The following is a 24717-nucleotide window of genomic DNA, read 5'->3' as shown; positions in this document are numbered from 1 at the left end:
AGCGTAGGATGTGTAGGTGTGTGCTTATGTGTAATGTATGATGATCTCACATGTCTATGTATGAAGGAAGAGAATGTGTGTGTGGAATGAGGTTGGTGCCCAGCGTATATCCGGGCATAGAGTTGGCATGGGAAAAACTGTCTTCTGGCTTGTTTGGAAGGTCATTCATTCACAGTGCCCCACGGACCTTTATTGGTGATCTATACTCAGGCCCCTGCTGAGTAGATACCCAGGCTGAAGGGCCAAAGAGCATACCTCTAGAGCCAAATGAGGAGCCCTGTCCCAGGAGGGCTCTACACATCCTAGTTCAAGGATGGGAGAAAGGTCAGCCATGTGTAGAGCCCTTCTGGGACAGGGCTCCTCATTTGGTTCTATTCCTGAGTCTCTTGGTCAGATACTAAAGTGGTCCCTAAGACACTGCAAGCTCCATCTCTCCCCTAAGCAGGATGGATTTATTGATGCTCCTTCTGTATAGCTGAACTCCCCGAGAGACCTTTGGAATAAGGCACACTTCCCTCAGCTCCTTACCCCTGGCCACATGGGACCAGGGTCCTGGGGCTTTGTGTACTGAGGGGCTGAAGACACTGGGCAGTGTAGACTCTGAGACTGTGGTCACCATCATGATGGCCATCCTGAAGGGGCCAGGACATCAGTCAGGACGTGCTCGGGCAGTGAGCCCCTCAGATCTTCTCAGTGTTTGAGGCATAAAAGGTCCAGTTTCACACCCAGTCAAACTTAGCATCAGTGTAGTTCAGTGTTGCAACCAGATAACCCCCGTGACCAAGTTAACCCAACACGTATTTAATTATGTCCTCAATTGTTACTGCTCTGCATGGTGATAAGACAAGAAGCCCTGAAATGATGGTGACAGCAGAGACCAAGACAGTAGTCACTGTCTGACTGGGGAGCTGGCCCAGCTCATTGCGATGGTCACAGGGAGAGTCGACCGTGGAGACGAGACCCCTGAGATGCCGAGGGAACACCAGAAATGCCCCAGGACCAAATGGTTGTCCCCTCTACTGAGGGGCAAGAGGAGACTCCGTCCCAGAGGACCGGAGCAACCTGGTGGTCCTTCCCTCCAGAAGACCATGCTGACACTCAATTCCCAGACCTTGTGCTGCACCACATCCTCACTTTATCCTGATAGCGAACCCTATTGATTGTTCCTGTTTCACTGACAGAGACCCCTCTGGGGGGAGGCTAAATGACTTGCCCAGTCATACAGCTGTTAAGTTTTGGAGTCAGGGTCCACAGTCAAAGCTGCTCCGTGCCAAGCGCTGTGCCCTAACCATGAAGCAGCACTGCCACAAGCTGTCCCCACAGGCCATGCCTTGGGTTAGGGATCCGGGGATCCTCGGCCTCCCCCAACCTGGTATTCTCAAGTATAGACAAAGAAGGGTGAATGGCAGGTTCCATGGGATAAGCTCATTTCTCTCCTAAGTCACTGTTGACATGATTCAGGAAATGGGATTGACTGGGGGTGGGGAGAGGATGAGGTGAGACGTAAGCACTTCAGAGGTGGCCAGCGGGGTCAGTGCTGTCAGCAACCTTGCTCATGGCCGTGTCTGGGCACTGGACTTATTAGAGATGGGGGGTGGGGGGGAAGTGAAGGATCCTCTGCTCAGGACTGGCTCTGCCCTCATCCGTTCTTAGCAGCCCATGGTGTCCCGTCCCTGCTGTCTGTAAAATGGCCAGGATCCACTTGGCCTCTCCCCTGTCTTGAGGCTCTGAGAGGGCGTATCAGGATTACAGATTGCCCCGCTCGTGCAAAAAGTACGTGGAACCAGAGGAGCAGCAGCAGTCAGTACAATGCTCGCCCCAGCCCCCGCACCGAAAGGGAGTCAGCTTTTTACAAAAAGGCACTCAGCCTTGGGCTGCTGCATGCATCCTGAGGCCCAGGGCCTTCCTTGGCAGTCTCATTGGAGAGGCCGTGCTATGTGACCCAGGCCCACTCTGCTTCAAATCAGGGCCTTCCATGTGTGTGATCTTGGGGGGCCCAGATCCTGAAGTGTGTCTGCAGGGACTTTAACTACTGCTCCGCTGTGGGATAAATGGAGAGCGTCTCTGGGGTTGTTTCATTTGTGCTGTAATGATGAAGGAAGCTCAGAGGATTTCCTAGGTTGTTGATTTCCCCCCATCCCCATGGTGGAATCGTGCCCATCTCTATCAACAGATACAGAAACTGAGGCTCACAATGGGGAGCCCAGTCTCTGTGTACACACCTCGTCACAAGAAAAGAAGGAACAGGGTGCCAGCCGGCAGCAACTCAGACTTTGGTGGGTCCCAATTTTCAGGCCCCTGTTGAGATGGCTAGTGGTCAAAACTCCCTGCTCCAAAGCTGTTTGCAGACTCCAGTTTAAAGAAGGGGCAGACAGGGAACCCTCAAGAATCTCAGAGGCCTGGCCTGTGGCTCAAGTGGTCAGGCCCACAGCTGTGAGAAAATCTTGGGCTTTTAAAACTTAATTTATTACCTAGCATTTTGGAAGACTCTCCTGTGGCCCTACTACTGTGTGTAATTTCAGAAGGAATTCCCATTTTGCCCTCACTGCCCACTCTGCTTACATCAGCGTTGGCCATAGCTGTTGCTGGTGGATCTCCTTCTGGAGCTCCTTAGGGCCAAAGACCATGCTGTTCTTATCTCTGGGACCCGGTACCTGCCGAGTATCAGCACGGAACAGGCACTCAGAAAATGTTCGGCAGAAGCATGCATTCATGGGTGTAAGTGAGGGCTCACCAAGGGCTGGACGCCCCTGTGAGCTTGACAGGATCTGGGTGGAGCCAGGAGACGACATTCCAAACGGGTAAGGCTTGCAGAAGTGCATGGGAGAGGTGTGAGGTGGGTTGCGTGGAAGATGCTATCAGGACACAGGGTGGAAATGTGGGCTGAGGCCACTGATGGAGAGCCTTGGAATTTAGGTTTTAGGTAAGGCAGTAGGAAATGGAGGGACGTTCGCTGTCTCCCTCTTGCCACATCCGCTCCCTCCAGCAGGATGACCCTGTCTTCTGGCAGTGCTGGGACGTTGCTGTGTGCCGTGGCCTGGTACACGGGTAGCCTGGTGAGGGGATCTGGAGATCATTCTGACTCCCTGGTTGGGTTCTGGATCTTCTGGTCCTAGTCTCAGGGGGTCATGAGGAGCCCTGGGGGTGAGCTTGGGAGAAGAAACGCTCCTGCATCTCCCCAGGATTTGCAGGGCTGTAACTGAGGACTCCCCCAGGCAAGGGTGTAATGAAGACTAGCCAAGCCCCTGTCCGTCCTGCATACCCCCCGCCACTCCCCATCCTGCCCACCAACTCAGATATACAGACGCAAAGAGAAACTAGAGGGAACCCCTCGCCACTCCCAAACCTGCCAAGACTACAACTAAAAAGAAAAAAGTTTCGTTTAACCACTCACCAGTGTTTTCAACTACGTACCGTGCTCCTGAAGCATCTAGGGTTCTAAGTCCTGGTGGAGAAGGAAGGATGCTAACACTTCAAGCCCTACCTCACAGCTAGTGCTGCCTGCAATCGCCATGCATGTCATTGTCACACTCACATACACCCCACACAAGAAAATCGCATTATGGTACCGATCTTTGTGAATAAAGAGGCTCAAGAAAGTTAATTTGCTCAAGACCATTCGTCTTTGAGGAGTTGGGCTGAAATTCAAGAAGAGGAAGCCCTCCTCCATGGCCTCCAGAGTGGAGCAGGCCACTGTCCCCCTAGATGGGGGTGTCTTGGTCACCTGCCTCCACACATGCAGTGCTAGCAGAGCGACAGCCCACAAGGATTTTTTTGTCCTCCTTCTTCAGGAAGGCAAGGACAGAGCCTTTTTGCTCTCTCTGTAAGGAGTCGACGTCCTAGGGAAGCTCTGCACACCTCCACCCAGATCTTTTCAAAGGTGTTCAATGAGCGTATCCCACAGCAGCCATTCTTTTTTTGAAAAGTTTATTTTATTGAAGTATAGTTGATTTATAATGTTGTGTTAATTTCTGCTGTACAGCAAAGTGATTCAGTTATACATATTCTTTTCCATTATGGTTTATCACAGGATATTGAATATAGTTCCCTGTGCTATATAGTTGGATCTTGTTGTTTATCCATTCTGTATATAATACCGATAGTTTGCATCTGCTAATCCAAAACTCCCAATCCTTTCCTCCCCCACCCCCCTTCCCCCTTGGCAACCACAAGTCTGTTCTCTATGTCTGTAAGTCTATTTCTGTTTTGTAGATAAGTTCATTTGTGTCATATTTTAGATTCCACATATAAGTGATATCATATGGTATTTGTCTTTCTCTTTCTGACTTACTTCATTTGGTATGATAATCTCTGGTTGCATCCATGTAGCTGCAAATGGCATTATTTCATTCCTTTTTATGGCTGAGTAGTATTCCATTGTATATATGTACCACATCTTCTTTAGCCATTCGTCTGTCGATGGACACTTAGCTTGTTTCCATGTCTTGGCTGTTGTGCATAGCGCTGCTGTGAACATAGGGGTGCATGTATCTTTTCGAATTAGAGTTTTGTCCAGGTATATGCCATTCTTAAACAGCTCTTCCTTCTCTGTTGAGAGAAGCGCCTTTTTATTATCTGGGCAGCAGTGTCCCTCCGCTACCAAACAGCCTCCTCCCATTCCCCATTCTATGGAAATTGCCTTTTCTGTGGAGCCCTGCTAAGGGCTCTGAAGGTCTAGAACAAAACCCACCAAACCCTCTCTAGCTTTAAGATGGCCTGTCTCTTCTAAACACGCCTTTCTGGCAGACAAAAAGGGGATCTCTTCGGGAGGTGATTTTAGTTCGTGTTCAGGGATTCCATCCTTTGCTCAGTAAGGGGGTGAGAGTAACTTAACAAAATAATGGTGCAAATAGTAAAAGCAGTAATAATAAATGCTAATATCGATGGAATCTCACCAAGTTCCTGGCTCTGTGCTCAGCTCTTATAAGGGGATCAGTCTCACTTAACAACTGAGCCCCTATTTAGGAGAGGAGGAAGCTGAGCCTTAACCCCTAAGTGACCTGCCAGGGTGACACAGCTGGTAAGTGGCAGCCCAGAATTAGAACCTGGGCAGGCTGCCCCAGAGCCACGCTTCTAAACACCACTCTCAGCTCTGTCCTGTCCGTGTCCCGCAGCCCTGGGAAGAAGGTGTCTGTGGTAATGAGCCCAGACAGGCCCCTGCCTTCATGGAGCACGTGTTCCAGAATCGGTTCCGGGCCCACCTTTCCAATTCCCCTCACTCGGGGAACCGCACACAGTGTGACAGCAGGAGCGCTCTATCCTTGGTCATCAAAAAGCTTTCTAATATACAAAAATGGCACAAATGCTGGACAGAAAGGCTTATATGTGTTCTGTACACTGTATTTTCCCTTTACTTGCTGCATCCTGGAATCTGGGAAATGTCAGATCTCTTTACATTCCAAATTGTTTCCCTAATTCATATTCCTGGGATGAAAGAGTTAAAGCCGGACTTGCTGGAGCTTATTATTTTAATCTAGGATTATGATGGCTGCAGAAGGAGGACACTCTGTCCCCCGACCTCTCTGACTGGGGGACAATGGTGGTTGTCCTGACTGGAGAGCCTGACCTGGCTGTGCCTGGGTGGGAGGGGAGCTGCAGTCAGAGCTAAGCCTGTCTCTCTGCTAGGAAACGGGCTTAGGTGGAGAGACCAGAGCAGGAGGGGGCTGCATGCCGCCCTTTGTCCTGGGGAGCAGCTTAGGATGCTGGTGGTTGGAGGGGCAGATGGAAGGGCCAGAATACGCACGTGGAAGTCCCGTGGTCCCCAGCCAGTAGCCCTTTTAGGCGTTGCTGCTTCTTGAGGGCCAAACATCTGTGAACCCCCCACAGAGGACGTCAGGGTCCCCCACCCCACCCTGTGGTACGGCAGGCTACCTGGCCAAAGGCCCTGGCTTACAGGGTGGCAATGTGAGTTCTGTCCCCTGTGTAACTCCCGCTGTCTACCGATGGAGAAACAGGCCTGGGGGAAGCACTCAGCCACTTTCTCCCTGTGCCTCACCCGCTGAGCTCACGAGCCCTCCATGTGCGAGCTTTCACGGCCATGACAAAAGCTCTCTGTGCTCAGATGGAGTTGTCTTTGCCAAGCCACACAGGGACCACCCCAGTCCTTCCAGGAAATCTCTAAAGGAACTGTGACAGCTGGGACGGTGGGTTATAGTCCGTGATGGGAAGGGGTTGGCTCTAGGGCTGTGGTCGGATTAGAGTGGAGAGTCTCCCTTCTCCTCAGGAGTCAGAACCTGTCTGCCGGGCAGGGTTGTTGCCCCTCCGGTGGACCAAGACAATGCAGTGATGGGGGCTGGGCAGTTAGACTGGGACAGGCTCACAGCGCTGCACCTGTCTGCCCCCTGCCGCTTGGGAGAAAGACCCCCCTTCCCGCCACAGGGCTGTCAGGGCCTGCCCTCTCCAGGGTGCACCGTGACCGGGAGCTGCCTGCCCCGCTGACCCTGGCTGCCATCTGTGAAGGTAGCTGCTGCTCCCCTCCCTGCTCAGTTTGTTACTGCATGGATGCCTCCAGGCGCCTAAAAAACCCTGCTTTTCTAATCAGTGGAGAAACCAGCTTTGCCTGCCAGGAACCAAAGCAGGGCAGCTGATGGAAAAAAAAAAAAAATTAACAGCTCCAAGTAGAGGGAGCAGAAAGGAAACAGCCAAGCTGGAAAATGGTTTAAAAACCTGGGGGGAAGGCCGATCTTGGCAGCATCTGGCCAGCTGCCTGGAGCCCTCCTGCCTGCCCACCAGGTCTTGTGACAAATGCCCTCCGACAGCCGGGGAACCACAGCTGTCACCAGAAGGCTCCGAGCGTGCGGGCTGGCAGCCAGAGGCCTGCGGCTGCAGATGCGTCTCTCCCCGGGCTGGTAACCTCATTATCTCTGCTGGCGGAGCCGGAGCCTCGGGGAGCACAGCTGCTCTCGGCCGTGCGTTGGAGGCCCTGCCTGCCCGGGAAGCCGTGCAAAGGGAGGCCTCTCCTCACAGGGCAGCAGGCCTGGAGACTCACTTTCATTCTCTGCCGTAAGCCCTCCTGGTTCCCGCACTGTGCCTGGGCCCTGCCAGGGTTCATAGGCACAGATGGTGCCTTTGTTCTGGCAGTTCTTATTTTTTATCTTGGCCCCAATTGCAGGATTAGGTGCAAATAATGAGAAAAAAAGAAAAAAGAAGGAAAAAAAAAATCATGGTCTGCCGAGAGCTTGTCTAAGGTTGTCCCAAGGAGACCTCAGGGTTGTGCCATTTCCCACTCACATCTCTGTCATCTGTCACCTAGGAAACGACTTGGTACCTTCCCCTTGTCAAGACAAGGCCCCTTTCTCCAGGTGACACATGGGGTGGGTAAGGCACGGGATTTGGCGGGCTGCAGTCTGAGATGCAGGCCGGGCTGAGCCTCTACCTGCCCAGGTCCTCTTTCTACGGACCCCCCCTAGTGAGGACAGCCCAGCATATGTGCAGTGAGGACAGGAGCAGCCACGGGGCTGCGGAAGCCACTCCGCCTCGGCCTGCTCTGGGACCAGGGGCGGGGAGGGGACGGGGGATGTGGAGACACTGGGGCTGGCTGACGCCTGCTCTGCTTCACTCGATGTCCGACCTTGAGCGACGACGCACCAGGTGCTCCTCTGTGCTCCGGAGCCCTCATCTGTCAAGTGGAGAGCGCACCTGTCCCCAGCCTGCCTGGCTGGGGAGGTGGGCTCCGGTCAGGGGGAGTCCAGCACTGGCTGCATGTCATTGTCTGGGAGGTGGCTTTGAAAAAGAGCTGCTATCATTTTCTGCAGCTCTGGACTGGCTGGGGAGGAGGCAGCACACGCGGGAGGCGGAGAGGACTGCTAGAGGACCTTTATTATTATGAACCCGAGCCACTGCTGACTTAATGTGGGTCCAGCTTCATGTCTCTCAGGCCGGGACTGATGCCTGTCGGGATTGGGACTGAGGCCTTATGAAAATGTCATTCCCTCAGAGGAGCAGCACAGTGACGGGCAGAGCGCTGATTCCTTGTGTCTGCAGTGGGAGCTCAGGATGGTGCAGTGGGAGCTCCAGTGGGTACGTGTGGGTGCAGAGAGAGACAGAAGGAGAGAGGGAGGGGACACGTGTGAAGACCATCTGGCTGGCTGGGCACGAGCCCAGCCCGACAACCCCAGGCCCTTTTCTCCCCCTCCTCCAAGATAACTCCCTCTGTCTGCCCAGGGAAGGAACAATAGAATAATCTGGAGACTCCCCTACCCTCTTCTAGATCCTCCTGGGCTCTCTGCCTCCGGTCTCTGAGCAGATGTCCAAGGTGGGCCAGCTCCCTGGTCCCATCCAGAGTCTCTCAGGGCCAGGCCCCAGGCCCCAGGCTAGGTGCCCTCCGTGTGGGAGCTGGACAAGGAAGGCTGCACACGCAGGGCTGTTTCTGGCATAGCCACGCTCGACACTGTTAAAGCCCTCCTAATCCGTGTTATTTTCTTCTAATCCCTCCCCAACCTGCTCTGGCCCACGTGCCACCCTGCAGGTCCTTTAGTCCCAAGCCGGAGCCCGTGCTGAGCCCCAGGCATGAGGAAGCCAAGCATCTGCTTCAGCGAGCCCGCATGAAGGCCAGGACCCGGCCCGTCCGTGCCAGCCACGATATTGTGCCCACCCTTGCCCAGGGCAGCCGGTGAGTGGGGCCCGGCTCAGACTGGCCTGGGAGGGCTGTGGCAGAAGAAGAGATGGGATCCAGCCATAATGCCGCTGCTCACTCCTCCCTCCTGTCTGTGTGTGAGTTTTTCCTGTGTCAGGCATTGCTTTCATTCTAGTCAGTCAGCACACCTTCACTGAGGGCCTGCCCGTGTTCTGTTATGGAACATAATCCGAGCTCCCTGGAGGACAGAGGTCACAGTCTCCAGGGAAAAAGACGGGCACACGGATCAATACGGTTCCGTGGGCGGTGGTGTAGGAGAGGAAAGATGCGTGTGCAGGGCAGGAAGCCTATTGTAACTCCTCTGGAAAGCACAGGGGAGGCTCTGGAGGGTGTGGCTTGTAAGTTGGGGCTTGAAGGAGACGTAGATATTCAGATGAGGGCAGATGAGGGAGGCAGGGGTGAGCATCCCTGGGGCAAAAACTGAGCAGAAGCACCATGCTCAGGAGTTTGGCCAGGCTGGAGCCTGAGGACTTGCTGGGGGGTGCACGGTGTGAAAGCCAGAAGGCTCGGTGGAGGCCAGTCATGGAGGCCTCCAGGCCTGCTGAATAATTTGGGTGCCTCCCGTAATAGCTAGGAGCCACCGAAGGATCTGAGGCAGGTGGGTAGCACCATCACATTTGCATTTCAGGAAAGCTGGTCTGACTGCAGGCATGGGTTGGATCTGGGGACTCAGGGGCAGTGAGGAGGCTGCACCGTGATCCTGGTGAGCAGTGATGGGGGCAGGGTGTGGAGATGAGAGATTGCCAGGACACAGAGCAAGCAGGCTTAATGAGGCAGCAGAGAAGCGGTTAAGACTCTGGAACCAGACCACTGAATTCTGGCTCTGCCACTTACTAGCTGTGTGCTCTTAGGGAAGTCTGTGTGCCTCGGTTTCCTCATCTGCAAAATGGGAATCATACGAGTGCCTATCTTAACAGGGTTGTTGTGAGGGTTATGTGAGTTAATATATGTAAAGTGTTTAGAACAGCACCCAGCATACAGTGAGTACGATACGAGTGTTACCTCTGACTGTTAATCATTTAATCAACTGGATGAGGGGAGCATGAGAAGGGGAGGCATCCAGGATGCAGCCCAGGGTTCTGACTTGGTGTCTGGAGGTTTGGTGGGTCCTTGGCCGAGAGGTGAAGCCTAGGTGCAGGATCAGGCTTTGGAGGGGTTGCCCATAGAACACCCACTGGAGATGCTTATCAGGCAGTTGGATACAGGAGCCGTAGAGGAGGAGAGAAGTCAGAACTGCGGATTTGGGCATTACCCTGATTTCACGATGCTGGAGCTATGAGGGAGGCTGAGCTCATCAGGGATGAAGAGATGGGAAAAGTACAAGTTCAATGCTGGACATTCAGACCAGCATTCCACATATGTGGCTACTCCTTGCATGACATCCCATCCCCATCATTGTGCCTGTTCCGTGTACAGTGCATCCCAAGCAATCACTTACATGTGGCATTTGCTGGTGCAGCTGGCCTGCGATGAGGCCGCCAGCCTGTGCCAAAGTGCCCCAGGCCCCAGCAGGACCACGGCACAGGGGGCACTAGAGGCAGCGAGGATTCTCAGCGGAACTGGATCGCGTGCTCTTTGAGGGGATGCTGAGCCCTCTCGTTAAAGACTGAGTACCTTCCTGGCACCTTTGAGATGACTCCAGCAGGAGCAGAAGGCTGCAGCCTGCCTCTGTGTTCAGTGTCACTGTGACCCCTGGGAGAGGGGCTCAGGAGACCCTAAATCCTGTCAAGATGTACCAAACAGGCTACTCTTTATCTCCACATTTTGTACCTTGTCTCCCTCTGGCTGGAGGACACTAGTTAGGAATGGGAGTGGCTCCTCTGAAGCATCCTAACTGTTCTACTCTGCATGTATATGAGGCCCAGAGCCTTAGACTTCCATGGAAACCTCCGGTTCCACTTTCTTTAGGTACTTAGGTGGAGTTGGGGAGCCTCAAAACAGGCAAGACTATCTGCAAAACAGACTGGATGGTGTAAATGTACTTTGGACACTTCCTCTTCCCCACATCACGTCAGCATCTCACGACAACCCCAGTCACTAAGCTTAAAGTAGGTTCCCTTTCACCAGGCTCTTCTCCAGCAGCAGAAATGCTACTGAAATGCAAGGTGACCCACTTTAGCAGCTGCTGTGTCCAGAAAAGAATTACTTTGACTTGGCAGCACTGGTGAATCCTCAGAGGGTATAGCTGAAAAATCAATGCCAGATGGCTTGCTGCAAATGCTTCTAAAGGGTACGCTTGTCAGATCGCCCTGGAGAGACATGCTGAGCTAACTTGGAGGTGCCACACAGGCCTGGGGCCTCATTAGATGCAGGAGCCCCTCGTGCACCCCCCGAGCCCAGAGGCATCACTCCTTCCAAAGAGCAGGCTGATGAAAAATGATGGAAGAGTGGGGCAGGCAGAGCAGTCTCCAGAAGGTCTTCTTTATCTCGGGTCTAGCTGGAGATAGCTGGGGCAATCCTGAACAGACTGGCTTTTCCAGGAGGTGAAGAGGTAGAAAGCAGCAGCCACATTTTCTGGAAGCAAATCAGTGTAGAAATTGAGCAGCTCTTGGAGGCACAACCTCTTGCCATTTGGGGGACGGGAACACCTATGTTGGTGTTCCTAATCCCAGGAGGGCGGAACACGTGAGCAAGAGGCAGGGCCTGGGAAGGTGACACCGTAAGTGCTGTTGTCCTATGTCAGGTAGTGGCCACGTAGGACCGCACGGAGCTTGTGTGGTTAGGACAGCATTGTCGTAGCAAGCGACCTTCCCAAGGAGGCCGTTCAGCCCCAGAGTCTGCGCAGACAGAATCCTCTCCGAGAGGGATGGTTGAGGCATCTGCTGTGCCTAATATTGAGAAGCTCGGCAGGTATGGTGTTTGCTTGCTGCTCTAGTGCCTTATTCGCTCGGTACTTGTCTCCAGAATCTTCACCGTACATTTATGTACTGGTCCCAGCACTACTGGTGGAGACCTCTGGGATTCAGTCACTGACTTGAAGGAAGCTTATGTGATTAAGCTCTCCTGCATCTCTCCATTTCTTCTTTTAGAACAAAAATATTGTTTGTACCTTTGGCATGAATTCCAGGATGGCTCGATTCTCCATCTTGAATGTAAAAGTTAAGGTTGGTAATGTGGCTGACAGGACCTGGACTTCCTTTTTAGATGAGGAATGTACTGCCTCGAAAGCTGAGCTTTATTTTTCCCTCCTCAGAAGGTATAGCCCACATCCTGTCAGCAGAGCAGGGCATCGCCCTCTGGGACTTGGAGGGGGTTGTTGTGTCTAAGCCCGTGTACTGAATCTCCCAGTGGGCCTTTCCTCCACCGGCTGGGCCTGGCTGACCAGGGCATCCTGCCTGTGCAGCAGGGGCAGAGCCTCTGCTCAGTGGGGCTCCTCTTGTTTCTGGGGGGTGAGGTGATGCTGTTTCTCTGCCTAGAGCCTTCCTTTACTGGGCAAAAATGCTCTGGAGAGCTGACCCAGGAACCCCACACGGACAGTGAGCCCACCAGAGTGATTATCTCACAGCCCCTTCTGAGGTCCTGACAGGCTCAAGAGATGCAGGTGCAGATGGGGTCCTAGGTGGCAAGGGCACTGCAGTGCTTCACAGTCACTTAAAGAGAATTGTCACAAGCAGGGGGATCAGAGGGACTTCCCCAGCCATGCTGAGACAAGCAGAGAGACACTGTACCCTCCTCACCAGGGGCGAGCCTACTCAGGAGCTGTACATCTCAGCCACAAATCCCTCTCCAAACGCATGCCCACGGTATGACTTTTGGGAGCCCTAGGCACTCTTGCCTTTGTGGGCTCCGTCCTCCACAAACAAAGTTAAAAATTATATTTTATGACCATGCTGGCTTAAAGGTGAATATATTAATATTACACCTGAGAATGTTTACTTTGATTTAAAAGTGCATTTATTTATTCTCTTTTGACATTAAAAGAACCTAACACATTTTCGTGGGCCCTGGAAGAATCGTGGCTCCCACGTACTGCGGCTCTTGGGCCTAGTGATAAGATGGCCTTGTGTGCATATGGGTTCCAGGAAACAGGATGACTGACAATGCCTCAGTATTCCTCAGAGCAGCCCTTTCAAGCATAGCATCTGCTCAGATCTCAAAGCAGGCAGACCCACTTGCTTCGCAGTAGTTCTTTTAAAAAAAATTCTCCTGGAGGAGCACCCATTGGGAAATGCTGGAGTCTGGAGTGGTGGCAGGTGTGCAGTCCCCCACTGCCCACTGCATCCCAGGGCAGGGCAAACACCTAGTGAACACCTAGTGTCAGGCTCCAGGAAGGCCCCCAGAGCTTGCACTGGGGCACTCTTCAGCTGCCTGACTTAAGAAGAACTCACCCCACTCCTTGGTGTGAATCGGGACCTAGGGTACAATGCAGTATGACACAGCAGGACCTTGGCTCTAGCTTTATTCCACCGGCTCAGCAGTCACGGTTGGGTGAGCACCAGCCCCTCTCCTGGTGTGACCAGAGGCCTGGGGTCCAAGATTTGAGGTTGTAGTGATCTGACATGGCACAGGTGAGTGAGTGCCTTAAGCTCTCAGCCCTAGCTGGTTGCCACGGAGCTTTGCAGGGAATCAGTCTTGGACAATTTAACTCTGACCTCTCATTCTATCCCGTGACCCCCAAGGGTAGCCTCTATACATCATAGTCCACGCCATCTGCGATCCAGATCATTCCAACCCATCAGGGCTATGAGACTAGTCAGTGGCTTGGCTATCGCGGCAGCCAGGGAGGGGGATGATTAGGAATGGCCAGTGACACCCTCAGAGCCCAGGCGAACACATGTTCACCTGAGTCAGACAGGCAAGACCATTTATCCATACAGAAAGCACAGCCTGGAAGAACACACTGTCCAGTCCAGTCAATGCCATGTATAGTTAGAGAAATCAACCAGTTCAGTGGCTGCTCTCCCCACTGGTTGGCATGTTTTAACAGTAGTTGTTAAACACGGATATTTTCGTCCTGCTAGTGTCTGAACACTTTTCCTTTTAATTGCATACCACATCTGTCTTTCTGTTGCAGCTGTGAATTTGGTGAGGAAGGAACTCACATTAAGGCAGCCTTTTTGAGAGCATTGGCATCCTTCCTCCAGAAGCATCCAGTTAGAGGAAGGATTAGTAAATCAACCAATCACTCACATACATTTCATTTATAAGAAGTTGGAGTGTCAAGACAGGCTAGGAACAGGGTATAGTTAGGGAAGCCTTTGTAGGCGCTCTGAGGACTGAAAGCAGTAACGTAACACATAAAGTATGCCGGCATAGATAACTGCCTACATGGGTGCTCTTCTCGGTAATTGGAAAGAAGTAGCAGGTCTCTAAAATCCAGGCCCCTGTCTCCAGACAGCACTTGACCATTAGCATGGTCAATGTCTAGTTCTATTTTCGTGGCTCCGTGAGGGAGAAAAAATTCCTGCACCTTGCCTTTCCCAGCTGTTCAGGTGCTGGTCAGCCCAGGAACTGGTCTTGTGTGGCCTCTCCTTTATAGAAACGAGGAGGGGTCACGTGGTCATGGCAGTCCCTTCCAGCCCTGACATCGTCCGAGTCTCTGATGACGAATGGCATGGGTATTCAGAGGAGGAGACACCATCAAGATGTATATTAGTCAGGGTTCTCCAGAGAAAGAATCAGCACGATGTGTGTTTATATATGGAGAGAAAAATTTATTTAAAAAAAATTGGCTCATGGTATCACGGAAGCTTTTTAAGTCCAAAGTCTGTAGGGTAGGCTGTCAGGCTTGAGACCCAGGCAAGAGTTGCAGCTCAAATCCAAAGGCAGTCAGCTGGCAGAATTCCTTCTTGCTCAGAGGAGATCAGTCTTTGTTCTATTAAGACCTTCAACTGATTGGATGAGGCCCATCAAACCATGGAGGGTGATCAGCGTTATTTGAAGTCCACCAGTTTAAATATTAATCTTATCCAAAAAAACATCTTCACAAAAACATCAAGAATAATGTTTGATCTAGTATAATAATGTTTGACCATGGCCCAGCCCAGCTGACACATAAAATTAACCACCACACATGGTCTCTGTACACAGGTAAGATTTAATACCTAGGAACCAAATGCAGTCAGGTTAAGAAGAAACATTCCAGGAGACAGGGGCAGGAGGGTTGCATGAGGTAGATGGGGTGGAGGCCTTACAGGTGGGTGGTGGGGGACAGAGCTGGAGAGGAAGGCAGAGAGGAATGTGGAGGGCCTGTATTTTTACCCCAAAGACTGTGAACTTGATCCTGTGTCCCCCTTGAGAGATGGTGTGATGAAGCTTTGCTCCAGGAGGACCAATGAATAAGAGGCCACTGCAGGGGTCCAACGTGAGTGACAAAGAAGTGAGAAATGTCAGAAATGATGTGAATCCCAGCCACTCAGCAGTAGATTGGTGGGGAGGTGCTGCTGCGAAAGGAAGGGAGGAGCCTTGTCTCTACTTAGGTGGTCTCTGATGGGAAATGACCTGTAGGCCTGGGTCCCTTTGCACAGGGGTCTGAACCTCAGGTTGCCTGGCTCTAAGAGGCCCAGTGTGAGATTTGTGCAGGTATTTTCTTGAGCTGAGCAGGACTTGACCACCAGCCACAGTGTCTCCCAGACCAAAGGTTGAGGTCTCTTCTTAGCACAGTAATTGTCATCACAGCTTTTCGGGGCAAGTGTGTATGTGAGGGCCTGGGGAGGGGCAGGTACAGGAGGGGGTGTTGGAACAGACAAGGTGGAGAGACCAAGAAGAAACACCAGTGTCACTCTGTCTAAATTTTGTCCAAGCAAGATGATTAGGATCCCTGAGTAGATACTTTTGAGAGCAGGAATGTTTAGAAACACTGACTGCAGGTCCTACACAGTCTCCATGGAGACTTGAAGTATGCTCTTCCCATTAAACCTTTATAAAAAATACAGCATTGCCACAATTCATCACAATTCACCAGATGCCCATGATGGCCAGGCTCACTTCTCCTAAACACACACACACACACACACACACACACACACACACACACACGCATACACACGCATGAGGACTTCGGTATCATCCTTCTGTACAATCCTGAGTTTAACAGTGTTTCATCTTAACTCAGGCTGAGCCAGGCAGCAGAGGGAGAGCCAAACGTGCAGACGGTTGTGTTCACTTTGCTTAGCGCTGTGTTCAGGAGCAGGATGCACCTGTAAGCTGCTCTGCTTTGCTGCCCGACTCCGGAGGAGCCTGACTGGGGGCAACTTTGGGTTGTAGTTCCACTGAGCACAGTGGGAGACTGTACCCCAGGGTGGAGCGGGGCTGGTGGGTGCCCAGCGGGGAGTCTGTACCTTCCTCCCCTCTTTCTGCCCGTGACCTGTCTCCTCCCGCCTCCCCATCAGAGATGGGTGGAAAAGCCCAGCCTTGGACCCGAGGATGACCCTTGCCTGCAGAGACAACCTCCAGAACGGGAACACGAGTGACTCCTCCAGCGGGGAGTCCAGCAGCGGGCAGTGGCCGAAGCGGGCCGCCTCGCCGTCCCACGTCCGCTTTGAGGATGAATCAGCCCGCGACGCCGAGTCCCGCTACCTCGAGCGGCTGCAGCAGCGTCAGCGCCAGGTGCTGAGCACCACGCTGCAGCCGGCGGACCAGGGCCCCCTGCGCTCCAAGCCCGACCTCGCCGACTACGTCCACGGGGGCTGCCGGCGCCAGGACGCGGGCGCAGGGTCTCTCCACCCGCTGCTGGGCGGGCTGGAGCCCCGGGGCCTTCCCGCGCCGCCGCCCGCTCAGGGCAGCGAAAGGAGGTGCCGAGCCTGCGGCCACAGCATCGCCCCCGACCCGAGGGTCCTCCGGGAGCGCGAAGCCGCCTGCGGGGTGGAGGGAGCGTTGGTGCAGCCCCGCAGCCCTCGGGGCCTGGGCGGCCCCCTCCGGCTCTTCCCTGCCGAGCCCAGACTCCACACCGAGTGGATCCGGGAGACGCACATCGGGGGCCAGGCGTGCCCCGAGGAGGTAGACTCGGCCCTGGACAGCACGGACACCTCCGACAGCTGCAGGACCGACAGTGAGGAGGCCGGGACCTCCCAGCCCAGTAGGGTCCGCGGCAGCAGCCCCTGTCTGCGGGCCTCCAGGCCTCGGGGAGGCCACAGGTGGTTCCAAAAGGCTGAAATGGGGCCGCTCCGGAGCCCCCAGGCCCCGCACTACCTGCCTGGGCTGGAGCTAGTGGAGGTGTTGGATGAGGTGACAGAAGGCATGGGACAGACGCCTGAGGGGACTTTGCTCCCCAGAGAAGATGCTTTCTCTAAGCCTCTTGTCCAGGACTCTAAGAGGGTTTCCCTGGGGTCCCAGCCTGGACCAGGGCTGGAAAATCACTGGGCTCAGCCCGTGGATTCCCGGACAGCCTATGCCATCGCCTCTTCCGTGAAGGTGGGCTCCTCGGGGCCAGGCAGACAAGCCCAGGTTGTGGACAGCCAAGAGTCTCTGGGAACTGACTCCCCGAATCAGAGCCACACAGAGCCCTCTGCCCCCCACCAGGCCCAGCAGCCAACCGCTTCCCTCTCCCCCGAAGGCTGGGTGCCGACCCCTCCCTCTTCAAAGAAAACCACCTCCCCTGTGTCTCACAGGAAGGCAGCCCTGGCTGGACTTCGCAGGCCGGGTGACCAGGGAGAGCCTATGGACATCTCCGTGCCTTCTTCCAGAAGCGTAGTTCCCAGGGCCTGTGAGCTCACCCGGCCGCAGCCCCAGCCCCGCAGCCCCTGTGTCACGCACCCCCTGCGGGCCCCGTCCACCGGTCACTGCAACAACAGCACGCCCCAGGGGCTGCAGGAGCCCTGGGGAGGAGCCATCCTCGCGGGCAGTGGGGAGAAGGGCACCTACAGCCAGAAGCCTGCAGTACCGCCGGAGGACCACGGAGATGGTAAGGGATTCCCCTGGGGCTAGGGCAGCCCTAGACCAGAGGCCACAGGCTGGGTCTGTGGCCCACCAGGCACTCCGAGTCTTCACTTACTGTTCATCTTCATAGATGACACACCCAGGCACCGTTCCTATAGCAGCCCCGAGGAGCCCCCAGAGCCGCGGCGAATGTTGGGGAAGCTGGCGGGGTCCGTGGGCTGGTACAGGATTCCACATCAGCCTGGAGGCGGATTAGCCAGCTCACCCTGGGGGCGGCGGTAGTGGGAGCCCTGAGGTGTGTACAGGAGCTCCAAGCTCTGTGGCTGCCAGAGGCCTGGGCTTTAAGGGAATTTTGCTACCAACAGAGCAGGAAGAAGCAGCAGCTCCAGGATTTACTAAGAGCAGCAAACGCCAAATAATCACACGGCTAAGGTCCTTCTGCTTGAAGGTCGTCCTTTCATTCATTCACTCATTCATTCAGTATTGACTGAACACCTGCTACAGGCCAGGCGCCATCCTAGGCCCTGTGGGGGATGCATAAATGAAGTAATTCAGCAGGAATCCAGCCCTCGAGGCCTCCTCCATGTGGCGAAGCAGACGGGCCGTCTGGGTGCCCAGTGGGCAGAGCTCCTACAAACAGTGCTGGGGTCGTTCTCTGGTGCCCGAGCCCTCCTAGATCCCCGAGCCTGCTGGGCAGGCTGTTAGGTTTCAGCAGCAAAGGCTGCTGAAAGATAGAGGGTATCGCCTCTGCCCTTGGAAGGGGTCCTCATATCATGGGCAAATCCTGAGCATTGGCGGCCCTTGGGCTGTGATCCCCGATGTTGTGATCTGTGGTGAGCAGCTCAGCCGCTCACTCTTAGGCAGAGATAACAGGCCCGACGTACACAGCCTTGCCTTCCCGTGCCCGCGCCTCTGGCAGCCCTGGGGCTGTGATGGCTCGGGGGGTAGGGGGGAACCAGGGCTTGGAAACAGAGTGGAGGAGAAGAGGGCAGAGAGGCGACAGGCCTCACTGACCTTATTGCGCATGTGGATGCCGAGCGCCCCCCTGCCCTGCCCCGGTGTGCCGGCCACACGCTCCACTACATGCGGGGAGCAAACACTCTCCCTCTCCCTCCCTTGCTCACACAAACCTTGAGGAAGCAGGCCCCACCCTGAGCTCCCGCCTGCCCTGTGCTGAGGTGTGGTTTTCTTCTGTCGGGCGGGCTCTAGGCTGGCTGCTGGCTGCCCCTACCCACTTCCTACGGGGCGTTTATTCTGAGAGATGCAGACCTTTCTGGGCAGCCTGGCCTTCACCTGCTCGAGACCTGGAGCAGAGGGCCAGGTGAGGCTCCTCCTCTCATTAGCCAGGAGGTCCTGGGCTCCTCCTCTGTAACCTGAGAAGAATGATAGGACCCATCTAGGAACCCATGAAATAGTCTCTGTAGGGCATTTAACTCATTGTCTAGAACTTCACACGTGCTCCAAAAACGGTGGCTATTGTTTAGCTGTTAGATGTCACAGCCAGCAAGGTTGCGGCTTTTGTCCCAGGAATACAAAATCCGCCTCCCCACCCCAACTATCTCTTGATACAGGAGGGACACGGCTTATCACAAGCAGCCCTTCATTTCACAGATGTTTATTTCTCATCTGCTGTGCACGAGGTGCTGTGCTGGGGGTGATGGGGTTCAGCAGGAAATAATACCCCTCCCTGCTTGGCATGTGTCTCACCACTGCCTCCACTGCTCTCATGCGGCTCCCACTTCTCTCCATCTTCCTCTGGCTCTCCTGCCTTTGTCGTTGGGTTGGGAACGTCTGCCCCCTGCCCCCTGCCCATGACCCATGGGGATGGATCAGTGACACAGGAGGGATGCTGTGGCTGTTGCAGGAGGACTCCAGGGCTGTCTCGCCTCAGCAGCTGTTGGCACCATCAGCTCCATGGGCATCACCTTCTCCCTGGCCTCAGAGGAGACAGAGTCCGGCCAGGAACCAGAGGGCGGCCTGCAGAGGACAGAGCCAAGTTCTGTAGGGCATGTGTCATCCCGGTGAGTGACAGGAGCAACAGCCCTGATGCAGGAGGTGGGGGATTAGGGCGCTGGGTGGGGAAGGAGACCCCCTGGAGTGGCAGCGTGATAAGCTGACTACTCCCCATCCTCGGGGGACTCCTAGACTAGGTGCAAGCGTGGCACCCCAGCACTCCTTTGCCAGCCCCGTTCAGTCTAGTGTATGTGGTTATTCGCTCGTACTTTCATTGAATGCTCTGAAGCTCCAGGCACTGTGCTAGGCACAGCTGTGCAGACAGTCCCAGCCCTCGAGGTGCACCCAGGATGGGCTCTCCATCTGAGAGGACTTGCTCCTGACTCTGGGCTGGGAAACAGCCCAGCACTCATGTTTCCATGCTCTCCTCCAGCACTGAGGGTCTGAGTCCTTGCTCTGGGGCCTCAGAGCCTTGGTGAGCTGGTCCTCTGGCCGGGCCTTCTCTTCTCCACTACGCACCATTCCTGGTGACATGTAGCCCAAGGCTTCACATGCCACTGAAGCCAGATCTCCAGCCCCGTGTGCTCCCCAGAACTCCAGAGTCGTGTATCCAGCTCCCCCAACATCTCCGCTGGGATGCCTGAAAGGCCTAGTGGAAGTCTCAATCACTCTCGACAAAAGCTGCTTCCCCGGGTCCTCCTCCCGGCAAACACACAGCACATGGCCATCCACACAGGTGGCTCCTCCAGCCACCTGGACGGCATTTCTCCTGGTCTCGGTGCATTCCTTCTTCCTGTACAAATCTAATGGTCCCTACCTGCTCTCTGCCTTCCCTCTCGCCCCTGCAGTTCCTTCTCCATACCGCAGTCCGAGGTATCTTTTTAAAACCTTAATTAAATGGTGTCATTTCTCCTGCTGAAACCCCCCAATGGTTTTTCCTCTCATTTGGAGTAGAATTCAAACCCCTTACCTTGGCTAATAGCACTCAGTGTAATCCGGCCTCGGCCCACCTGTCTGACCCCATCTGACCCCTCTTTCCCCCCTTGCTCATTATGTTGGAAGTCCTGTGGACCTGGCCCCATTATGTCCTTGAACCCACCACACACTGAGCCTCTTCCTGCCCAGAGCTGTGATTCCAGCTGTTCCCTTGCCCTGGAATTCTCACCTCCGGGCTCGACAGGACTGGCTCCTTGCTGCCGTTCAGCCCTCGGTTTAAATGTCATCTTCTCAGAGAGGCCTTCCCCGGCCACCGTGTCACTCTCCGCTTCACCCTGTTGATCGGTTGCTGGTGGGTTTTCTCCTTTGTTTACTACTCTGTTGTTTGTAAGCTCCCGAGAGTAAGGGTCTTGCCTGTCATGTTTATCACATACCCCAGTGATCTGCCAAGAAGAGGCCTAGAAGAGGTTCTGAAGAAATATTGGATGGACGGACGATTGAGTGAACCCACAGTTGAGTGTGACACCAGGGGTCTTGTCTGAGCTTCTCCCTAAAGTCTACCCAAGCAGAGCATCCTTCAGAAAACCGCGCGGCCTTCCTTTCTGCAGCCTGGCTGTCACTTCATCAGTGAGGCAGTGGTGTGGGCCCATCTGGGGCACACAGGATGGGCCCTTGCCTCCTCCGGCCCTCTCCCACCCACCTCATGTCCATCTTTGCGTTTCAGAGCATTGCCAGGGGTCAGTGTGGGACCCAGCCTGCCCTCAGCTGCCCCTTCTGACAAGAACAAGAAAAGCAGCGGCAGCATCTCCTCCACCCTGGGGCTGAAAAAGTTCTTCTTGGCCCTGACAAGTCAGGGCACAAGGCCCAAGCTGGGCAAGTCCCGCAGCTACAGTGTGGAGCAGCTGCAGCCCCCTGCGCCCAGCCCGGCTTCACACACCAGCGCCCCCAAAATGAAGAGAGCCCCATCGTTACAATCCCTGCATCCGGTGAGTCCCAAGGGCCCAGCCGAGGGGTGTGTGAGGCCAGTGGGGGTGTAGCCACCATTGGAATGAAAGGTGGAAGGAGGAAAGAAGTGCTGCGGGTGCTGCCCAAGGAGCCCCAGGTAGAGAAGGGGAAGCTACTGGCGTTCCCACAGTCCATCCGTGAGCCATGGATTCCCTGGACACAGTGGGAGTGGGCAGCACCCAAGCTTCTGTCCTTCCACCCCGCTGCCCGAGCCTGGGCTCATCCTAGACCCCCGCCCTCACTCTGCCACCTCTGCCCAGTCCTGGTGTCGACTGCCTGATCGTTTTGGAACCTTTTCCATGGCCACAGCCACTCTTTAGTCTAGCACAGATCACTTCCCACCTGGATCACCTCAGCGGCCTCCTGGCGAGCATCCCTGCCCCGTCTTTCTCCATGTGGTTTTCAGAGTGGTCCTTCTAGTGTGCAAATCTGGCCTTGCCACCCCCTCGTTGAACACCTGCTGTTGGTCCCTTATCACCCCCAGGATAAAGTTCAGGTCACTCGACATTGCCAAAGGGTTTCTGTGATTTGACTGCGTTCACCTCATCACTCTTCTAACACTTGACCCCATTTATCCTTGACTTTGCAGTTCTGTAATCAGGCCACACAGTCTGACTTTGACCCTTCACCGGAAATGCTTTTCTCTACCTGCTAATGTCTGCTCCTCCATCAACACTGAAGGCACTGCCTTCTCCAGGAAGCCACTTCCAGTCCCTCCTTGGGCTGAGCTGGGCACCTCTGCTCTGTCTTCCCTTCTCATCCTGTGCTTCCCTCCTTCACGGGACTTGTCACATAGTATTTTAACTTTTGTCTGTGTCCCCTCAGTGGAATGTGATTCCCTGCGGAGACACTACTTGATCTTTGTATTCCAAGTATTTAGTATGATGATTAGTATGGTAGACATACTCAATACACAGTGAATGAATGAGTGAGTGAGTGAGTGAATGCGGGGCAGCCTGCTAAAGTCCCCCCTCCCACGTGCTAGAGGATAAACCAACAGCAAACCAACAGTAGCACCTAACTCTCAGCTATGTCTCTGGAAGTGCTGTTCTAATCCAGGTGTTTCCAGGTATTATGTCTATTCTTCTCTTCGCTGCTCCCTCCCCTGGGCAGAACGAAGCAGGCGATTGCAGTTTGGGGCACTGGAGCCTTTCATTTTTCAGGCTGAAGCAGGGAAGAGAACGCAGGCTGAATGAAAATTCCATTGGTTGTCTTGCACCCCGTACAGAATAAATATTTGCTGGATGAATGAATGGAAGACAAACAAAAGCAAAGCCATCTCAAGCTGGGGACAAAAGCCTAGAGTGGCATTGTGCTCCAGGAATTTGCTGCTTTTCTCATGAAGTTAGATTTGTCCCCAGTGTGTCTGAGCCGTGGTGCCAGGATGTATGGCCATCAAAGCTTCAATCTCTGTAAGCCCAAGGGAAATGACAGCCCATTAGTGTAGGAGAGGGGTTATGGGCAATGTAAGCCAAGTGGGCAAAGTCAGGAAGTAAGCTGGCCAAGAAAGAGTGGGAGCAAGTGCCAGGAGGACTGCGCAGCAGAAAGAATTGTTCAAGAACTGAAAAAAGAACATGAAAGAAGACTCCATCTCAGCCTGGTATATTCATGACACATCTCAGGGTGAACACCTTCCTGTTAGACTGTTGTATTGACAGGTGTGTGTGGTGAGAGGGTGGATGGCTGCTGCCCTGGCTTGGTTTTCCTTTTGCCCTTCTGAGTGGGCAGTGAGCACCTTCGCCACGTGGGCTGCTCCCACATCCTCTAGTGGCTATGGCTCTTTGACCTTTGCACCTGCATCTGGAAGGCTCCTCCCTTCTCCCCTCCCCCGTTTCCCTGGGGAATGCCTGCTTATCTTTCCATTCTGAGTTGACTTCTCCCAGAAGGCCCTCCGGAGCCCTGAGGCAAGGTCAGGGCCCCCTCTTAAGCTTCTTGATAATACATCTTCCTGAGAGCACGGATTTCCAGTGTGATAAATAATGTGTGCGGTATTTGTTTAAAAGTCGGCCTCTTCCTGCCTCCCACCCCCACCCTTGGAATAGCCTCCTCACTGGGTCAGTTTCTAGAACACAGATCTGACCTTGTAACTCTTCTGATTAACATCACTCAGTGGCTCCTCACCAGGTCAAATAAGGTCCTTCTGGGTGTGGCCGCTTGGCTCCAGCCTATCTCCCATCACCTCTGCAGCCCAGCCACCTAGACCATGAGTATGTTCCAGAACATCCGTGCTTTCTCCCATCTCTCTCTGCATCTGCTATTTCTTCTGCCTGGAACACCCCACCTCCGTCTTCACCTGGAGAGCTCATGCTTCAGGCCCCGCCCAGGCGTCAGCTCCTCCAGTGCCCTGGAGCCTCCTGAGCTGAGTCTGTCTCTGCTTCCCTGCACAGCGTTGTCTGTGCTTCTAGCCTCACACTTACAACGTGCATTTAGGGCTTTTGACCTGTCCATGCTCACCTCACCCCCACCATGGTGCGAACTCCTTGAGGGACTTTCGTCTTGTCCATCTTTTTAATGCACAGCGTTTTAAGGTGCATACTTGATAAAATTTTTAACGTCAGCAATCATAAAAGGGATACTAAAGAATCACAAACTAAGATTTTAATTCTACAATTGTGTTTATTATTCTGTGATTGATTTCACCCTTTTTTCATAATCAAGGAAAAAATTAGATTTTCTTAATAAGTGAGATAATTAGCATTACCCTATTCAGTTTTTATTTCAGCCCCCAATTTTTTTTACTTTGAAGCTTCAAAACGCCTACATAGGCCCATCTCCTTAAGTTATGGTTATTCCTGTTAAGCACTTTGAAGTAATGACAAAAGCTTATGCCATTACTTTCTTAGCAGGCTCTCAGGTTCATGGTTGGGGTCCCCTCTCTGTCAAGCCCTTGCCAGGTGGCTTTTCTCACCTGCAATATTGGGCCTTTCCCACTAGGTGTCACCCTCTCGCCAACGTTGGAAAGCTGCCTCTTTTCAGAACCTCCATTCTCTGCTGAGTGGCAAGGTGGACCGGTCCAACCTCTACCTGGTAGGGGAGCCAGGGCATCACAATGCAGCTGACAGGTAAGAGTGGGCAAGTGGTTTAGAGCGTAAACCCAGGGCATGGACAGTGGAGTTATATGCTTCCTGCCTTAGCAGCACGGCCCGAGGGGGGGGTCCCTTTAAAAGAGAAAGTGAGGCTGACTACCTGTGCCTCAGTTGCCTCAGGGGTCTTGGAGCCCATTCCTCAGTGCCCTTGTCCTGTGCAACTGGACAGGAGTTGGGGTTTCTGTAGAGTTGGAAGGTTTGATTCCTCCGTCCCTCTACATTTTGAAATCAGAATGTTCAGGGAGCTTCCTTAGCCCAGCTAAAGATCTTACTGAAGATCCAGAG

General features: G+C 54.0%; 1 protein-coding gene across 2 annotated transcripts in view; it reads left to right on the top strand.

Moving 5' to 3' along the window:
• The window catches only part of KIAA1614 (KIAA1614 ortholog), a 54175-nt gene that overhangs the window by 5776 nt on the left and 23682 nt on the right, over window positions 1–24717 (top strand). Inside the window, exons 4-8 of one of the 2 annotated variants that reach the window (XM_049700377.1) lie at window positions 8468–8611; window positions 15967–17477; window positions 19317–19473; window positions 21066–21327; window positions 24281–24408. In XM_049700377.1, the coding sequence (XP_049556334.1) occupies window positions 8468–8611; window positions 15967–17477; window positions 19317–19473; window positions 21066–21327; window positions 24281–24408 (2202 nt within the window). The remainder of the gene's footprint in view (window positions 1–8467; window positions 8612–15966; window positions 17478–19316; window positions 19474–21065; window positions 21328–24280; window positions 24409–24717) is intronic. The other variant, XM_049700379.1, reaches the window with a different exon arrangement.

Source organism: Orcinus orca, chromosome 1 (assembly GCF_937001465.1).
Source record: "Orcinus orca chromosome 1, mOrcOrc1.1, whole genome shotgun sequence".
Classification (NCBI taxonomy): Eukaryota; Metazoa; Chordata; class Mammalia; order Artiodactyla; family Delphinidae; genus Orcinus; species Orcinus orca.
Note: the sequence above shows the minus strand (reverse complement) of the source record. Positions and strands in the feature narration are given on the sequence as shown.